The 19914-nt window shown below is 46.0% G+C and overlaps 1 protein-coding gene across 2 annotated transcripts in view; it reads right to left on the bottom strand.

Annotated features, from left to right (window-relative positions):
- Positions 1-10786: 10786 nt before the first annotated feature.
- Positions 10787-19914, bottom strand: part of LOC148657963 (myosin-7-like) — a 31917-nt gene continuing 22789 nt past the window's right edge. For both annotated transcript variants that reach the window (XM_088638732.1, XM_088638731.1), the window contains 12 exons: positions 19482-19678; positions 18295-18644; positions 17634-17758; positions 17430-17545; positions 17056-17248; positions 16327-16530; positions 16000-16125; positions 15481-15651; positions 14616-14720; positions 14021-14116; positions 12742-12876; positions 10787-12517 (listed from right to left, as the gene is read on the bottom strand). In XM_088638732.1, the coding sequence (XP_088494858.1) occupies positions 12503-12517; positions 12742-12876; positions 14021-14116; positions 14616-14720; positions 15481-15651; positions 16000-16125; positions 16327-16530; positions 17056-17248; positions 17430-17545; positions 17634-17758; positions 18295-18644; positions 19482-19678 (1833 nt within the window). In that variant the 3' untranslated portion in view covers positions 10787-12502. The remainder of the gene's footprint in view (positions 12518-12741; positions 12877-14020; positions 14117-14615; positions 14721-15480; positions 15652-15999; positions 16126-16326; positions 16531-17055; positions 17249-17429; positions 17546-17633; positions 17759-18294; positions 18645-19481; positions 19679-19914) is intronic.

Consider the following 19914-nt stretch of genomic DNA (forward strand, 5'->3'; position numbering starts at 1 on the left):
ATACAGTAATGCATTAAATACACCTTTAAGAAATGCACACCGACACAGCAACCCGATACACTGGCTAAGTCACTAGTGAAAATATTTTAACTGTGTATACTTCCTCCTGCCGAGATTTTCAAACAGTTCAACTGTTGCGACAAAGCTGGTGTTGACAAATGCAATCCAAAAAAAAAAAAATCAAGGCTGATCTGAGACTCAGAGCTCAGGGAACCGGAACGACAAGAACCTGAATTATTGGGGAGAAAGCAGACCTTATACTCCAAATCACAGTAAAGCAATAAGTGTAACACTTGCAGATTACAGCCCCCATCTGTGCACAGCCTGTCAGGAGTCAGTGCACAGAGAGGCCATCAGGGATTATTATAGAACAGCACTAAAGCTTTCACAGTGTGTATATTAATATCTACAGACTTCTTACAGCCCTCTCACTCTCCAGCGCTTTCGTGTGCACATGTACTGTACACACACCTTAGGGCCAATCCCTTACACATCTGAACATTCTCGAAGTCTCGGGGAGTGACATCATCAAAGCACATCAGGACCTGTGACACACACACACTCACTCAGCAGGCATTGACATGCAGACTGCAAGGCCTTGTGGGGTGCAGAACCACAGTCCCACACATGAGCTCGCTTGCTCTTGAATGAGAAAAGACAATGAAGAAGAACAGGACAAAGAAGACCGGGTCAGTATGGTATCAACAACAATTAATTGGGGCGTGTTCAGTGTGGAGACCGAGCCCTGGATAGACATACTGAGCTCCTCCCCAGAGGGACGAGCAGAGCCCCGCAAGGGGAGGACCTTCCAGCGACAGCCCCGCAGGGGGTTGTGGAAAGAGGCCGTCGTTTTTCTTTTCGCCTGTATCTCCCCCAGGACAGGATGAGTTCGCTTTACGTTTTGGCCGTTAGACAGGGTCAGTCCAGCCTGGACGCCTCTGTTCCAGGCAGCTCTTTTCCCAGACTGGACCTGTTAGACAGGTTCAGTCCCGCCTGGACGCCGCAGTGCAAAGCGGCGCATTTTTCTTTTTCCTTTGTATTTTTCCTTTGGGGGGGGGTCACTGACCTCACACCGATGCCTCCACCCCCTCAATCGGGGGCATTGGCTCTTACCGTTGATCGCCACAGCCCCTCCCACACCCACACTGTTACATTATATTAGTAATTAACTGGGAATATTTCATATTAATAACCCCAATAAATACCGGGCCGTTTCCAATAACTCCATCCGAGTGAGAAGACCGTGTTGCATTAACGTACGCATGCAGACCTACACTAGCAACACCAACACTGGTGCACACCTCCAGACTCCCTGGAGGGATCTCTGCTCCGTCTAGCTCATCAAGGAAGCAAAAAAAAAAAACCTTCTCTGCTCTGTCTAGCTGTAATGTTCTCTGCTATCACATCAGATGGTGAGATTAAAACTCTGTAATGTAACCCACAATGAAAAAAAAAAGCTTTAAAGTTTGGAATAACCTGTAATTCCGCATTCAATGTAATTCTTCATTCCAGTGATCAAATACCAGGGATGTTAAAGATCACATGTCAGAGACGGTAGTTTCCAGACCTGAGCGGTGTTTAGATGTGGGTGAGGCAGAATATTTTTAACTCGGCAACACCTACAGAACATACCCAAATTCAGTTGTGCTCTCATACTCGACATTTGGCGAGAGTTTATCCAAGGGTTTCTAACACACGAAGGCACATTTATGTTAAGCGTTCAAATGATCTACATAATAAATTAGGTGGTGAGAGCACGGCGTGCATCGGGAGCGGGTTGAATTTGAATTGTTCTCTCTCACGCTCTCAAATTTCCTTTACAGTAAACATAACTGATGCTTACTAATAGTTTATGTATTTTTATGTATACATGATATCTGTGTAAACTGTGTTGTTATTTTATGCATGTTACAAGTCTGTTTATTGAAGGTATTTAGTCTATGGCACGTCCCATCATTCGCGTCTGTAAGGGTGTAAGTAGGGTCAAATTTACGTGCGCATTTACCGTTATTTTTAATTCGTTTAAAGTACGCGAAATTTACAATACGCACGGGTTTCCGGAACACAGCTCTCGCGTAAATTGAGAACCCTCTGTACTGGGGAAATACGGGGTTCTCATCTCGTTGCACAAGACATCGGGGATTTTAATGAACAACAGCAGGCATGCGGGGAGAGTGGTTGTCTTGTGCGGGCTCTCCACACAAGCGCATCACAGTAAGCACTAAGATGGACTGATCAGACAGCTTAGCCCTTAACAGACACCCAGATCAGCACCCTCTCCATCAGTGCATCCGAACAAAGTGTCAGGGACTACAGCCCAGGACAGAAGGTCGTGAGGCCGGGATTAACAGTAAAACAGCCCCTCCACTGTGTCCCAGTGTGCACATGTAGTGAACACTTTTAAACCCAGACTGTTTCTTCAGGAATTTTAAAATCTTAAGAGCCGGGAGAGTGACTCTTCGGAAACCAAGGGCTCTGATCTGGCACAGAAGGTCTGTGCGTTAATCATTGATTTTTTTAAGAGCCCAATTTTCCAATACCAGATTCAACAGCAGAGACTAGAGGTTAATGTATCTATGTGTAGAAAATGAGAATACAAGGAGGAAATGTCCATAAATGTATTGAAGGCAACATATGCGTTTAAGAAAGAATAACTCCATTTCTTGTTATTGCACAGTTCAATTTGATATATGAGCTGTGTTAGTAGAGAAGAAGAGCTATGTTGTGTCAAGGAGTATATTTAAGCATCCTGGTATGGATTCTAAAATTCACAGAATGTGGACTGACAGGTGAGTAAAAACTACTTCATTCTTGTTTTCTTCATGGGACACTGGTGACCTACACTGGGAGCATGGGAGGTGGGGTGATGGTAATGAGGAACCCTAAAATAAAACAAAAATCTGAAATTCATAACACAATAATAACATTTGACCATTTCTCTTGCAGTCATTGGGAGAAAACCCAAGTTTGTTCAATTTCACCAGCAACGTTATGTTGATTTCAGTTCTCAGCTAGCCCTGAAAAACTATATGCTCAATATAGTCGAACAGCAGAACATGCCAGTGTATTATTCTCTTCATCCTCTCCAAGAAAAATGTCCAAGTCCAAGACAACTGTTTTGGGCTGTTTTGTTATACAACAAAAACAGACAAACATCACCAGCAAAGACTACAGTACAACAGTGATTGTGTTGCAATGCGATTGACTATGATTGAACAGAATGTGTTCAAAACAATTATAAAACAAGCAGCAGGAAACAAAAACCCCACTGACTCAACATGCTCTCTCACATTCCAAACCTCAGCCTCCACTTCCCTGACCGCACAATTCGATAATATTAAATTAATGATTAAATAAGACAAAGGAGATGAGAAAACTGCTGTCTGCTACGTTCTAGGCAGAAGAAGGCAAGATGAAACCTACTGAATGTGAAAAGGAATTTGTAGTATAACCTTTACACTTTATTTGTCAGGTACTCTAGTCTGTGAGACAGTGCACAAACACTGAAGGGCAAATGTTCAATCCAGTAGAAAATTAGTGACTAAGCTACAGTACTCTCCTAACAATTAACTGTGTCCCTGTCTCTTATGTGTATGTGAACTGGGAGAACAAATGACAAAAGAGAAGAAAACTGTTATCTTTCTAGCAATGGAACAGCCTTAACAGGAGCTGTTCGATTTCTTGTTTGCAAGCTACTTTGTTGAGTTTGTTCATACGATATCTGGCCGGGAGGTGCAGTTAATTTACTTGCTGCAGTTGTCCTCTTGAAGGTGTGATGTTGCCAAGTGGATTTTGAAAGAGGTGCATTGGTTTTGCTTTCGTAGTAGGAAGGTAAACACCTGTAACGCCACATTCCAGTTTCACATACTGTACACAGAGATTCCAAGGTACAGAGTCACAATAGAAAAAGGGCTGGACTTCAGTAATACAATCTCAGCATTTCAGTAGATACTCTTAGTGCAAATCTTCAGGCATTGTAAATGGCTTCCGAGAGGCTTGTTGCCGTATACTAGGTCTGGATGGGGACAACTCGGTAGATATCCAGATTTTGAAGGGTGGAGTGCTGGGAGGAAAAGATTGTTATGGCATGTAAACACGTACATCTCTGCCTCTTGCTATGGATTACTAAAGGAATAGACAGTGGAGTCCCAGGTGAGTAACAGCCTAGTCTTCTAGTCCTGTTTTCTTTTAGTTACGTCAACACTTAAAGCATCACGGATGTTCAAACAGAAGGGGATATGCTTTACATTTCATTAAACAGACTGTACTCTTGACTTCTCATGCTGGGAAAACATGCCAGTAAATCACTAGAGGACCACTTTTCACTTTGAAACAAATGACGAACACTATGACGATTCTATCACTGTACTCTGGAATCTTGATTGCTGTTATAAGTGGAAGAGAAAATGATTTGTCCGCAGATAGCTTTAATTCATTTAGGAATTACAGTAGTTCAAGTTCAGGTTCACGTTCATTTGTCATTCCAGCCGTATACAAGTATACAGTGGAACGAAATATTGTTCCTCCTGGTCCACAGTGCAAATACATAGATATTGTAGACAGGATACACATAGTGCAAAGTGCAGATAGGGCAAATTACAAGGCAATACATACTGTAGTACAATATACACAACACACTGGGGGGATTTAAACCCTGTTTCTGGAATTGGGGTGGGTGCAAGTAGATTCCAGGGTGTTGAGGAGCCTGACAGCCTGCGGGAAGAATCTGTTACAGAGTCTGGTGGAGCTAGCCCCTACACTGCGATATCTTCTCCCAGATGTTAGGAGGGTATAGAGTTTATGGGAGGGGTCATCTACTATACTGGAGGCCCTGTGTAAGCAGCGTTTGTGATAGGTGACAGAAATGGAAGGGAGGGAGGCTCCAATGATCTTTTCAGCTGTTTCCACAATTCGTTGCAGTAATGTCCTACACTGAGAGTCTGAAAGAACTGAACCTTATTAGTCTTGAACAGAGAAGACTGTAAGGGCACCTGATACAAAGTCCTCTTGAAATGTGGGCCAGGAGGAATCAAAAAGTACTTTGACGCATTAGCTCAGAATCTCTTGGCATGAGCCTGTTGATGTCACATCACAGCTGACAAATACTAATTTTTCACAAGACAGTCACAGACACACAGTCTTAGACAATAACCCTGCTGATTCTCATTTTAGAAGCACAGACATCCGAATAACATTAGAGTGTTATTCCTTAAACCTTTATGACTTTTAATTTTTGCTTTTGTGTATGAAGTGCTCTCATCTTATAAGCCACTATTCACATCTGGCTGTTTGGGAGGTGAGCTCTGGCCAATCTCTACTGTACCTCGATTCTGCAGTCTGATGTCACAGCTCACTGAAAATCTTCCTCTTCCCTGGATTCCAGATTCATACTCTTTTACTGGTGGGACTTTCAAATCACGGGAGGCCATAAATTAAAAGGCACTGAAGCTAAGCAGGTGTGAGCCTGGTCAGTACCTGGATGGGAGACCTCCTGGGAAAAACTAAGGTTGCTGCTGGAAGAGGTGTTAGTGGGGCCAGTGGGGGGCGCTCACCCTGCGGTCCATGTGGGTCCTAATGCCCCAGTATAGTGACGGGGACACTATACTGTAAACAGGCGCCGTCCTTCGGATGAGACGTAAAACCGAGGTCCTGACTCTCTGTGGTCAAAAATCCCAGGGCGCTTCTCGAAAAGAGTAGGGGTGTAACCCCGGTGTCCTGGCCAAATTTCCCATTGGCCCTTACTAATCATGGCCTCCTAATAATCCCCCTCTATGAATTGGCTACATTACTCTGCTCTCCTCCCCACTGATAGCTGATGTGTGGTGAGTGTTCTGGCGCACTATGGCTGCCGTCGCATCATCCAGGTGGATGCTGCACATTGGTGGTGGTGGAGGGGAGTCCCCATTACCTGTAAAGCGCTTTGAGTGGAGTGTCCAGAAAAGCGCTATATAAGTGTAAGCAATTATTATTATTATTATTATTATTATAAATTGTTAAACTCTGTTCTCATTGATTACACCCTGTGGATACATGCTACTTCCAACAACATATGATGTGTGGGGTACACTTGTGTAACACATTCAAATTATAATAATTTTTTGAAACAGTCCATCGGGTGTATTTGATGCTTTTTTTGGACAATCTCTTCATTACTTGTGTTTATAGAGAATGTTTTCTCTTCCAGATGTGACATGTGGGTTCTCTCAGGACTGCGTCTTGCCCTGCAAATTCAGCCCTGCTGGAGACGAAGTCATTCACTGGAAGAAGGACAGTCTTCATGTGCACAGCTATTACCACCATGCTGACCGGCTGAGAAACCAGGACCTGCAGTACAAGGGCAGAACAGCGCTGTTCAAGGACCAGCTCCTGACACTGGGCAACGCCTCTCTTCTGCTCAGAAACACCCAGGTTTGGGACAAAGGCCGATATCAGTGTTACGTCAGCACTCAGAAAGGAAACCAGGAGACTTTTGTGGCTATGACAGTGGAAGGTCAGTTGTTTTGGTTTAGAGTTCTGAGGAGTTTTCACTCGAACCCTTCTCGAGAAATAATATAAATACGGTCTTCATGTCTTTGCTGTAGTTTTCTCTGCCTGATGGAAGCTAGTTTTGACACGTGACTTCTACAGGCTCCTTATGGCCTCTGTGCAAAGGTGCTGCTACAGCCCTGAGTGTCCTCACTACAGCAGGGGGCAGGGCAGGAGAGGCTTGGATCCCCAGCTGAGCATCGTGAACAATCAGCTCAGCAAACCCTTTTAAGACTCGGACTACCAGAGAGCATCAGTGCACTTACCACAGCAAACAGGACATACTCCAAATGACACATCTTTAAAAAAGTACTGCAATGAAATGAAAATCAGAGGCAGAGCAAAAAGCTTAACTGAAAACGTAACAATTAAGGACATGAACACGGGAAAGGTTACCAATAACAGCAGACTAGAGCTTCTACTTGTTTAAATAAAAATATCTACCTAAATGCTGATCAAGAGTTTTAATTAATAATTACATAGATCTAGATTTTTTTGTGAACAGTATAATACAATTGCAGTGGAGGTACTGTCCTGTTCAGCCCATCCCAGCTCTAGACAGTGTTCTGTATTTTGTTTTTGTTGTTGCAGCTCCAATTAAGTCTGTGGAGATCAGCTACATGAGTCCGAGTGGCTCTGGGGAAGTTGTGTGCTCCACCAAGGGTGTTTACCCTGAGCCTCAAGTTGAGTGGTCAACTGAGCCGGCAACAGAGGAGCCTCCAGAACCATATACGAGATGCATCGAAGATCAGCAGCAGCTGTATAACATGGAGAGCAGGCTGACGTCGCTACAGAATCTTTCAAATTGCACATACACATGTGTCATAAGTTCTTCGGACAGGAAACAGCAATGGAGAGCGTCACTAAAAGAACAAGGTAGCACTGTGTCGCTAAAGTAGTAGCAAGCTTAACACGTAGGATGCATTGTACACCGCGATGTGAAATGGCACTAAATTGTCTTGGTAAACATTTTTAGAAATGTAGAACCTTATTTGTTAACGTTTTGCTTATTTTGGTTCTACAAGGGGAACATAACCAGCTAGAAGACCCGACTTATCCCCATGTCTTTAAAATTCAGAAAAGGATTTGACACAGCAAGAAACATTCATCTTCTCAAAGACAAGAAAATTGCAAATGCAATAAAATCTGTATTACTTAGACATATTGCTAATGAAATTTTAAGTTACAGAATTTATTCATGCATGTGTTATTTTTTTTAAGCAATTGCTGGCCCTGAAGGACAGGAACTGGCGATTCCCTGTGTCACTCCCGGTAAAAACCTGAAGAACTTCATCCTGAAGTGGAGCTTCAGATCCACAGTGGGAAGCTCTGACATCCTGTCCTATGACAGCAGGAGTGACACTGTCTCAAAGCAGTGGCAAGACACCCAAGTGAACAAAGACAGGCTGCTCTCTGGAGACGGCACCCTGCTGCTTCTGAACCCCAAGAGCACAGCCCACACGGGCACCTACACCTGTCGATATTCTGTGTTTGAGACCGTGCTCGTCATTCACACCGCCGTGAATATCACCACGCCTGCAGGTGCTGACACACAAATATAGAATACAAATATCTTTCATTTGCAGAACCCAAGAGGTCTATCAAGCAAACAGTTTGAGATCCAATGTTATCGCATAACTGTGGTCATTCACTGTCGTTTTTTGGAAGTTTTCCCCTAGTCTCCTGGGCAAATGTTAACACCTGAGTTGTGCAGTCTTTTTTTTTTACTGTTAACCGAGAAGACTCGTGAAGTTTGTTTTGTGAATTTAATTTTCATTCATGTAAATCAGAATGCACTATGCCTGTCATACTTCCTTGTTGTTTTTTAAGATTGTGAAAGCCTTATTATCTTGCATATACTTTATTGGAATGACCGCTGTCTTTCTCACTGACAGGTATAATGGAGGGGACCGAGAAAGAATCTTACACTGGGGTCATTATTGGCGTTGCTATTTCATCACTAGTAGGAGTTGTAATAGTAATAATATACAGAAAAAGGAACAAAGGTATGTGGAAAGTGTAGCAAAATTATTCAGTATCCATTTTAACACATTTCAAGAAGGATAACAAAACATTCATTCAGAAAATCAGTAACAAATTGTTGTACTTTTCTCTATCCATATGTTTATTTCTTGTTTTATATTCCACTCAGCCCATCTGGGATGTAGGAACTCACAGAACAGCAATAATCCTGGTAAACTCTGTCCACATTGAGACTTCCTGTCTCTTTTCTGTGCTGAATATTCCTCCATGCAGATAAAGCACCACAGATCTGGGAACCTCCTTCTGGGCAGTGTGAAGTCATGCCATAACCTCTGTATTATTATTTGGCAGAGTTTTGTCCAAAGCAACTTACATGTGTACGCCTTAATACAGTTCAGAATTGTCCTTGAGCAATCTGAGTGAAGGTACAATTTGCTGCCTCCTTCTTTAGCACATGATCTAAGGAAACTAAGGAACAGCTTTGGCCCACACTCTTCCTCCCAGCAAAAGAAATGTTGTGAAAGGAGGCAGTCTGGGCCTCAGTTTAATTGCACAGCTTTGAAATGCTGCTGGGGTTTGAGTAGACTGTATTATTTAGTCCAGGAAGGATCTGTCCACATTCCATCCTGGACCTCTGGTTACTGATCCTCTGTGTGCACTGTACCATACTACATATTGTACCTTTGAACATTTACTGATTTTAGTCCTCAACAGAAGCCTGTGATTTCGCATAATAAAATCTTTAGACACAAAGTCTTCAGAAGAAAATCAGACAACAAAGAGCATGTTATATGTCTTTGGCTGTTTCTTTATGATTTTGATGGTTTTACTTTTGTTAAGGAAAACAGAGTACAGCTATTCCTGTTACCTATTATAGTTTCACATTTGTTGTTATATGTATCGTGCATAGTTTGATGAAAAAATAATTATTCTTAGCTTATATATAGTGGTTAGATACAAATAAGCCAAGAAAAAATAGTCCTGAAGTATTTGTTAGAAAATATACAGGACTTTGCTTCACTTTTAAAAACTTTCCAAAGTTATTTCTAGCGCCACATGGATGCCTTAACCAATAGGGCACTGATTAATCACTGGTGTGACTCACAGCCCAGACTCGGGTGTTGGATGCCTGGAGGAATAGGGTGCTCATCCTCCATCAGCACAGGCAGTGAGGAATGTCTGCCCGATGGCTGTGAGATAGCTCATTGTTAAGCACTGTGGTCAGGGGACCTCACATGCTGTCACTGAACTGCAGAGGCCAGGCACAGCAACAAGACTCAGGTCAGCTGCTGGCCATCAGAGCAGGACATGCAGCACAGTCCAAGAGGATAATAGCTAACATCTCCTCTCCCCCTGAGTCACAGGCTAAGCAGGAGCCACGCCACACTGTCTGCAATGAAAAGGGTGTCTTCAGTCATTGGATGTGCTGTATAAGGTGCTTTCTTGAAGGCCAACAGGGAAGCAGATTCAGTTTTCAAACCCTCACCTTGTCTTTATTGTATCTCATGCACGTCTGTAGTCACTGTCTTCTCTACATACCTTTGTCACTCACGTCAACTGCAGGGTCCGGAGTGTGTATTACATACAGTACTAACAAAAGCTTTCCTTTCCCTCAGCTGATATACTGTATTATCTTTGTTTTGTGATCCAACAGATCATTCACCACAACATGGAGAAACCCCAAAATCTGAACAACAACGGTTAACGGACCAGCAGCAACAAAAATGAAACATTATACGGAGGACTGGTTTAATTTTCTGCATAAAACTGAAAGGCTATAACTACTGTATAAACGAAATGGGACCCTGGGCAAATGGATACGTCATAGGCTGCTGGTTACAAAACTATTCAAAATGCAGAAGAGCATTCTACAACCAAGGAGGCTCCTAAAAAATCAAGTAGCAACGGCCCATCTTGAGCCAAACTGACAGAAACACAACAGCCATTCAAACAGCCAATGACAAGGACCATCAATGAGATCATGAGTCACCACATGGTTTGGAATATCGCCTGCCTGGGCCTTGGGGATAAAACTGTATTGCATAAACATACCTGCAGATCCCACACTCATTGAAATAACTCATTGTTATTTTTTTATCTGTTTTGAACTTGATCAAGTTTGGAATTGGTCATTCCTGAAGGACTGATATTGACTTTTGCACTACAGAATGAAAGACTGTCCTGCAGGGTCAGGTGTATATGAAGGTAAAAAAGAAGAAGAAGATATATTATACATTATATTGTTCGAAACCACATGCGAAAAAGGACAAAAAGCAAATTATTGGAAGTGAAAAATATTTTAATAAAATTGTGTTGTATAATTGCTGTTATTGTCTGCAAAATTGATTTATAACCAGTTCATAGGGAATTATATGAGGGCAGTTAGTTTGAAATAGTTTGAAAGCTGGATAATTCAGATGGACAACACATCAAAACCGAGATCCACTTAATGAAAACAATAAAATTGACAAGCGCATAACTTCTGTCTTCTGAGATAATCCAGTTACTGAATTCCAAATAAAGGGCACATGCTTTCTGTGTTGATTTGGGTGCACATTGCACACTGACCTGGATTACGATGAAGAGGTATAAAAGACACACCAAAAAGTGCACACTAGACACGATGCACACAGAAAAGTGAGGGGCATGTCTTGGAAATGCATACGCAACACTGTATGGAGGCCTAGTGCAGTTCAGTGACGGTTTGAGATGAGTTTAATGTGTGACAAAAACAGCCATTTCCAGAGAGCACTGGGAGAAGACACACACACAAGGTGCATCTCTCACAGTGTCCTGAATGACAGCAGCGTCGCAGTGAGATTTACAGTCCAAGTCCAGCCATGCTCACCCTAGGTTATCATGAATGGGTGTTTATGAGAGACCATTACCAACGTACTGGAATCACAGAAATACTTCCACTTACGGCCCAGTGGCCATTCCTAACAATGTTATCCCCATTTCTCAGCTCTTCCTGAGATGTGGCGCACAACAGCAGGTGTCTATTTAAAAATGCACTCAAGCAAGGTTGGGAGTATTAACCCCAGGCGAGGGTCAGATTTGTACAAACACCACGCACAGAAACAGGGAAACGTTTCCCTTAACTAAGACACTGACTTCAGTGTGTTCATCTGCTCTCAGGTGCAAAGAACACAGGAAAGGAGAAGCACAAGGAAATCTAACTGAGGGTCCCAGCTACCAGATGAGCTAGAGGAGCCTCTCTCCATTGTAACCTTTCTTATGTTCTTGTGCTTAGTGAATCTGGCTTTCGTTCTTCAGGTACACTGTATTTCACTCCTTACATCACTTTATTCAAATCGGTCTCAATCCACAGGCCTTGGATGCAAAGAAAGTCTATACTGGCTTCAATAACAGCTTACTGTTCAGTTCAACAGACATTATGCATGCAAACATCTTCAGTTAACAAATCCCAAAACACAGCAGCCCCATCTGAAGGTTAAGCTGATACTGAAAATGTAACTCTGGCCCTCAGCAGAATCACTACAGCCTTCCTAAATTTATACCACTGCTTAATTATTGCTACAACCAACAACTGCAATAAAATGCAAGTCTGTTATGAAACTTGCAATTTTCACCACCATTCAAGTCAAACAAAAGCAGCCTATATGATCAGAAAGAAAGGAAACCCGACTCCGATGATGTCAAACAGGATTTCAGGGATTGGAAAGGAAAGGAAACAGCACAATAAATAGTTGTGTGGTTACATGCACTCCACACAAGCAAATCACAACAAGTTCAAATTATTCAAATGCAGCTTTGCCATCTCAGACACCCAGAGCTGTCCCGCCCCATCTGTGTACAGTCCACCTGGACTCTGGACAGAGACAGGAAGCCAGGTATTGCAACACAGTGCCAATGTCTTGTAGTTTCTTATATTAACACAAAGTAACCCACGTGATGTACCACTCCACTCAGTTTCCCACTGTGCATATCCACCTGTATCAACTCTCGTCAGGGCGCGGCAGAATCACGAGCTCTACTCTCCCCGTACCTGCAAGAGGAGAAGGGAGAGGAAGAGGTGGTGCAGTGAGGGCTTGCAGTGACTGGCATTTAAAGGTTTTGGAAGCTTTCCAGAACTACCTTTCAACTCATACAAAAGAATACGTGCCACTCCTTGCTAGATTACTGTATTACTACGGCTTTCAGGAGAGGGGGAACGCGCATTGCTCTGCGGTCTGGGTCTATCCCCCCGTCCCCCTGCTGGCGTCAGCTGACCTTGGCACCTAAGTCCTTGCTCTTGGTCCTCAGCTTGTTGACCTGCGACTCTGCGACCTCTGCCCTCTCCTCTGCATCATCCAGCTCGTGCTGCAGCTTCCTGTACTTGACCAGGCTCGCTGTGGCCTGCTGCTCCTGAAAACACACACCGGGGTGAGAAGGCAGAGAAAGACCATCTAAATGACAGAAACTTCAAAGTAGGACTTGAAGCAGGGAGAACCGTGAATAATACATCACTGACACAGCACGAGAACTGATCTGTTTTAAAAATCTAAAATAAAAATGTTGTCAAAAGTATCGGGCTAGTAAGAGGAGAAATCTTTATTTTGTCTGGAAACATAGTTTTTCATTCCTTGAGCCAGGACGGCCTAATTTAGATTTAAGACATTTAGTCAGTAAAAAATAATATTCCTTAGTTTCAGCAACTGTGACAACTTGCTCATACATCATGCATTTCTTTCTTACTGATCAATTTCACCCCAGTCCTATCTGTGGCTTCTTGTTAAGGGGGAATCCCAATTTCTCAGACTGGCTATTAAGTAGCAAAATAAATTAGTCAACAGTAAAGTAAAATTATACAAATTCCGAATTAAGCACAAAATAGTGACCTTTATGAAAGTCTCAGATTGTTAAAAACCCCTGATCTCAGGCGAGAGCGAGGGTTGGCACAAATTTCAATGTGTACCAGCCCTTCCTGCTCACTAGCCACTGTAATGACTAATGTAACGTGATGTATGAGTGAACAAGTACAGGTTGTGCAGCAGCCATTTCACCCCAGGAATGTTCCAACGTCATGTGCATGCAGAGTAAACAAGTGAGTTGTATTTGTTGGCAAGACCTTCTCAACGTCAAGAGCAATATTTCTATTGGATTAAAAGAGATGTCTTCACCAGCCTGCTTGCTGACAACGTAATAAGGCGTCTTCACATCACCAGGCATTTGGTCACCTCATTCTGAATTTTGTGATGTAAATTGAAGGTTTTTACGTTACTGTGTACATTTTGCTTTCATTGTGGTTTGAAATGCACTCGCCAATGCCGATGCCTTCTAATCCCGAAATATAAAACTAGCGTTGCAGTTCCCCTTTGCTGTAGACTGCATTGATATTTCTACCAGACACTGCTGTGCTTGCCTCTTTCTTTTAAGATTGCTGTTGTGTTGCACCACTGTTATCTTTAATGTTGCTAAGGTTGCTCATTTTTTACACGAAATGGCTCTGATTTGGAAAAGTGCCTGTACTCAGTCCCATGGGCCTTGCACTTCTGGGTGGGGAACTCACCGACTCCTCGGCCTGCCTCTTGTAGCTCTTCACCTTCAGCTGCAGCTTGTCCACCAGCTCCTGCATCCTGGCCAGGTTCTTCCTGTCCTCCTCCGTCTGCCGGACACCGCAGGGCAGTCACATCAGTAGACCCAATACAGCCCAATACAGCCCAGCACCACCTCACAGCTCATCTGAGCTGGTGGGATTTCTCACCCCCCAAAATAACGTGTGGGGGTCAGCCAGAGCATTTGACCTATATGTTTTTCTTTGGCCACTATTCACGAGGTAACACCAATAATCGTCATTTATTTAATGAAAGACTGTAAGTATGCAAAAAGACAGCTGATGCCCTGTGGCTAACGAGCCGGCCAGAGAAAACTTCAGGGGGCAGCTGTGAGAGAGGTGGGTGAAAATATGGATGAGGATATTCAAGGCAATGAATGCAGCGAAGGGATAATTAACCAATTACAGTAAACCCTTACAGGGTACTGCTTTGGGGCCGTGTAATAAGCTGGTGTTTGGTTACTCTCCTGAGCAACCGTCTCCGTACCCCATTTTTCCGGACAGCACTGCGGGTTTTATGTGCTCCGATTGAGCTCTCGGGATGGGGTACCTGGAAGGTCAGCTCCTTGACCCTGCGCTCCTGTTTGCGAAGCCCCTTCTGCGCCTCACTGTGGCGCCGCTGCTCGCTCTCCAGCTCGCTCTCCAGCTCCCGCACCTGCAGAGACCCAATGGCCCCACTCATTCCCAGATCCCACGACAACAGGGGCGGGAACGACAAGCGAATTCCCTTCCTTGACTCCCATCCGCCCATCCTTTATATGTCTCATTCACCCTCCACCTCTTAATGGACACGGCTGCTGAAAATTAAGTCCTGGCTAGAATAATAATAATAATAATAATTGCTTACACTTATATAGCGCTTTTCTGGACACTCCACTCAAAGCGCTTTACAGGTAATGGGGACTCCCCTCCACCACCACCAATGTGCAGCCCCACCTGGATGATGCGACGGCAGCCATAGTGCGCCAGAACGCTCCCCACACATCAGCTATCAGTGGGGAGGAGAGCAGAGTAATGAAGCCAATTTATAGATGGGGATTGTTAGGAGGCCATGATTGATAAAGGCTGATGGGGAAATTTGGCCAGGATGCCGGGGTTACACCCCTACTCTTTTCAAGAAACACCCTGGGATTTTTAATGACCACAGAGAGTCAGGACCTCGGTTTTACGTCTCATCCGAAGGACGGTGCCTGTTTACAGTATAGTGTCCCCGTCACTACACTGGGGCATTAGGACCCACATGAGCCTGAATACAGACTGAAAACGAAATGGAATGGAAAGCTTGCAGTGAAAGGCTTGAGATACAAGGACTGCGAAAGAGCTTGGACGTTAAAATATCGTCGGTGCAGCCGAATCAGAGCCGCCACCCCTGTCTGCAAGAAAGGATCTTCAATAATTACAATAGGAGGTCTTACCCGAGTCTCCAACTTGTGGATCTGCTTCTTGCCTCCCTTCAGGGCAACCTGCTCGGCTTCATCCAGCCTCATCTGCAGGTCTTTGATGGTCTGCTCCATGTTCTTCTTCATCCTCTCCAGGTGAGCCGAGGTGTGCTGCTCCTTCTTGAGCTCCTCGGATATCACAGCAGCCTGGGGGGCAGAGGGCCGGTCTGCCTGTCAGGCTACTCCGAGGAGAACACTACACAGCGCAGCAGCAGTCTCGCTGGGGAGAGCGCTCACAATTCCTGCAAGCCTGCTGGGGGGTAAACATGCAGCTGATCCTGTCCTGGACGGAAGCCAATTCGTCTTGATTCTCTAGTCTGATGGAAAAATTGCTTTTCTTGCTAGAGCAAAGGGCCACAGTTACAACACTCTCAACAGCTTTTAGAGTCTTTGTATTAAAAAAAAAAACAGAAGCCTTATTTCTCTTGTTGAGAAAATTATCTAAAGTGCAAAACCAAGAAACAAACAAAAGACAAGAAACAGAAGGCGCCTTACATCGTTAATCGCCCTTTTGGCCTTTTCTTCTGCATTCTTACTCTCCTCTATAGCCTTGTCGACTTCTTGCTGCATCTGAATGATGTCGCTGTCCAGCTTCTTCTTCTGGTTAAGGAGACTGGTGTTCTGGGATGAGAAGAGGCAGCAGTGTCTCAGGGCTGCCTGTGCATCAGGGAGCCTCAGTGCACTTGTCTCTCAGTGCTGGAGCTGTGTCTCAGGGCTGCCTGTGCATCAGGGAGCCTCAGTGCACTTGTCTCTCAGTGCTGGAGCTGTGTCTCAGGGCTGCCTGTGCATCAGGGAGCCTCAGTGCACATGTCCCTGCCATACCTGTGTGTGCAGCAGGGTGGCCCTCTCGGCCAGCTCCGACAGCTCCTGCTCAGCCAGTCTGCGGCTGCGCTCCGTCTGCTCCAGGGCGGCCCGGAGCTCCTCCAGCTCGGCTTGCAGCAGTGCCGAACGCCGCTCTGCCAGACCGGCCTGCTCCCTCAGCTCCCCCCGCTCCTGGGACAACTCATCCACCTGCACCTGGAGCTCCTGGGCAACACAGCACAGCCAGGCCAGTCATCTCGGACAGAGCCAGCTGAGTGGACACATGCCAGCCCTTAGAGGGAACTGTGAGTGTGGAGAGCATTTCAGTTTTATTAAAACCATAAAAAAATATTGTTTCATGGAGCTAAAAACCGGTCCCATGTGCTCATATTTTTCAGATATCCATATACTGTATGTGGGGCCCCAACTACCTCTGTTGGTAGAGCATGAGACTCACAATCTCAGGCTAGTGGGTTCGTGTCCCACGTCGGGCGCCAGGTCCTCCATGCTGGAGGCTGGGCACAAGGCTAACAGCCCTGTCCCGTAAAAAAACAATGTTAAAGTAACAGCAACAGGATGTTGCTGCCCCTACAAGCCGGAAGGCATAATGGGCAAACATCCATCCATACCCGTATGTCAGACTGAGTAGTGGCTGATCTCAAAGGGTGAAACACTTGAGTATAAGCGGAGTTTCAGCTGTTCTGTACTTATTGTTAGAAGACGAGTACTTGTGTGTGAGCCCTCGCTCACCTTGCTCTGCAGCTGCAGGGCGCGGGTGCTCTTCTGGGCCTCTGCAGCCTGCCGGTGCGCGTGGTTCAGCTGGATCTCCATCTCGTTCAGGTCTCCTTCCATCTTCTTCTTCACGCGCGCCGCTTCCGTGCGGCTCTTCACCTCGGCGTCCAGGGCGGCCTGCAGCGTCTCAGCAGCGCGCTGGTAACTCTTCCTAGGGGGTGGAGCAGGAGGATCTGCTGCATGCTCATGAATGCATGGCTTATCACACAGCGGTGTGTGTAAGTAACGAAGTGTAAAAAATTTAGTACTGAGCATAGGTCCGTTTTAAATGCATGAAGATTGTAATCTAAAAATGTTGTAACTGCGTATCTTCCTGTAGTTTGCAGGTTTACCTGTAGTTTTCAATTTCCTCCTCTTTCTCTGCAACCTTTCTCTCAAAATCTGCCTTTACTTGAGACAGCTCGAGCTGTACTCGCAGAGTCTTGCTTTCTTCATGTTCTGATGCTGCCTGGAGGGGAGACACAACAATGGAGGAAATCAAAGGCACAGTTCTAGTTATATACACTTATATACTGGTGGCTGCACTTCCCCCTTACCTCAGCCTCCTCCAAAGCAGTCTGGGTCTCCGCCTTCTCCTGCTCCAGCTGTTTCTTCATCTTCTCAACCTCCTGGATGCTTTTCGTCCTTTCGCCTATCTGGTCTGTCAAATCTGCAATTTCCTCTGCGAAACAAGGAGCGAAGTGTTAAGGGAAATCGTACCTGTTGCCCTTAAGCCGAGCACGGCGAGGCTTCTGGAACGTCATCGGCACGTTTCTGATGCACAATGCTCAGTCAGCCTCCCTCACCATCTGTCTTCCCGCCCCAGCTGATTCTCCGGGACGATGTCCAGTGTGTCCCCTCATGTCCCAGGGCCGGAGAAACTGACTTCCGCAGGGAGTGGCAGAAACAGTGGGGACGGGGCCTGTGCTGTGGCACTGTGTGAACGAGGGCTACCCGGTCCTATACTTCACTGTTCACCTCCGCGTTCAGAATGCAGAACGTTCCTGACACTTGCGTTTCTACTCCGTGCGAACGCAGCATCAGAACAGGTCGGGGGTTTTTTTTCTTTGACTAAATCGGTTCCCTATGCTTGGTAACGGGATCCAGAGATTGACCCTGGATTAGTTACGGTTGACCTGCAGCCTCAAACGGCAGGGCTGGCTGTGGGAGCACGGGGGAGAAGGAGCAGCGGTTGGGTAAAAAACCGGCGGCGCTGACCTTGCAGGTTCTTATTCTCTCGCCTCGCGGCCTCCAGGCCGACCAGGGCCTCCTCGTACGCGTGCTTCATCTTGAAGAGCTCGGCGCTCAGGGCCCGCGCCTCCTTCTGCGACGCCTCCAGCTCCGCCTGGCTCTCCTCGTGCCTCTGCTTCCCCTCGGCCAGCAGCCTGTCGAAGCCGCGCTGCCTCTTGTCCAGGGCGGCCGCCGCGGCGCCGGCCCTCTCCAGCTGCAGCAGCAGGTCCTCCAGCTCCCCCTGCAGGCGGCCGCGCGCCTTCTCCAGCGCCGCGGCCCTGCCATGGGCCGCCCCCACGCTCTCCTCCGCCTCCTGCAGACGCGCTGCCAGCTTCCTCCTACAGGGGCAGGGAGCGGATCCGCCCTGAAGGCACTGCCATGCCCGCAGGGACGGGAGCTGGCGCTCTCGGGGGAAGAGTTATTAAACCGCATGTCACTCGTGCTCATTTAGGCTGGATTTTCTGTCTGTAATGTAAATATGCTTCATATTTACATACTGCGCAAATCTCTTTATTTCATGTACGGGGGGCTTGCACGGAGAGGAGGTCTGGCTTGTGTTTGTGATTGGAGACAGGTGCATGAGAAAGTGTGTGTTGGTGTTCGTGCGCATGCGTGTGCGCGCGCAGGTGTGTGTAGATGTAAATGTGTACACTGTAGTTGTGTGTGCACAGGTGTGTGTAGATGTGAATGTGTACACTGTAGGTGTGTGTACGTGTGTGTAGATGTAAATGTGTACACTTTAGGTGTGTGTGTACGTGCGTGTTTGTGTGTGTAGATGTAAATGTGTACACTGTAGTTGTGTGTGCGCAGGTGTGTGTAGATGTAAATGTGTACACTGTAGTTGTGTGTGCACAGGTGTGTGTAGATGTGAATGTGTACACTTTAGGTGTGTGTGTACGTGTGTGTATGTGTGTGTGCACAGGTGTGTGTAGATGTGAATGTGTACACTGTAGGTGTGTGTACGTGTGTGTAGATGTGAATGTGTACACTTTAGGTGTGTGTGTACGTGCGTGTTTGTGTGTGTAGATGTAAATGTGTACACTGTAGTTGTGTGTGCGCAGGTGAGTGTAGATGTAAATGTGTACACTGTAGGTGTGTGTGTACTGTATGTGTGTATAGGTGTACTTGTGTGTGTGTGTGCGCATGTGTGTGTGTGTAGGCCCAGTCTCACACACTTCGCCTCTTCCAGCTCCTCAGTCCTCTGGATGGCGTCGGTCTCGTATTTGTCCCGCCACTGGGCCACCTCTGCGTTGCCCTTGGACAGCAGCCTCTGCAGCTCGGCCCTGGCCTCCAGCTCCTCCTCGTACTGCTCCTGCAGGAGGTCGCGATCGTGCCGCGCGGCCTGCAGCCCGTGGGTCAGCGCGCTCCTCGCCTGCGGGGGCGCAGGGGACAGGCCACGCGAGCCGGGATGAGTCGCAGGCTCGTTTTGGACATCTGTACGTGGAGCGCGCGCCTGCCCGACGCGCTGTCCACAAGCAGCTCGCCGGCACACACAGGCAAGCCATCAAGTTCAGTTTAAAAAATGAGGCCCGCAGCAGCAGGTGGTAACTCAGACCCATTTAAAACTTAAAGCATTGCAACTCGTTTTCCCAAGGGCTGCATTAATGA

Source organism: Lepisosteus platostomus, chromosome 7, assembly GCF_059453375.1.
Source record: "Lepisosteus platostomus isolate fLepPlt1 chromosome 7, fLepPlt1.hap1, whole genome shotgun sequence".
Lineage (NCBI taxonomy): Eukaryota > Metazoa > Chordata > Actinopteri > Semionotiformes > Lepisosteidae > Lepisosteus > Lepisosteus platostomus.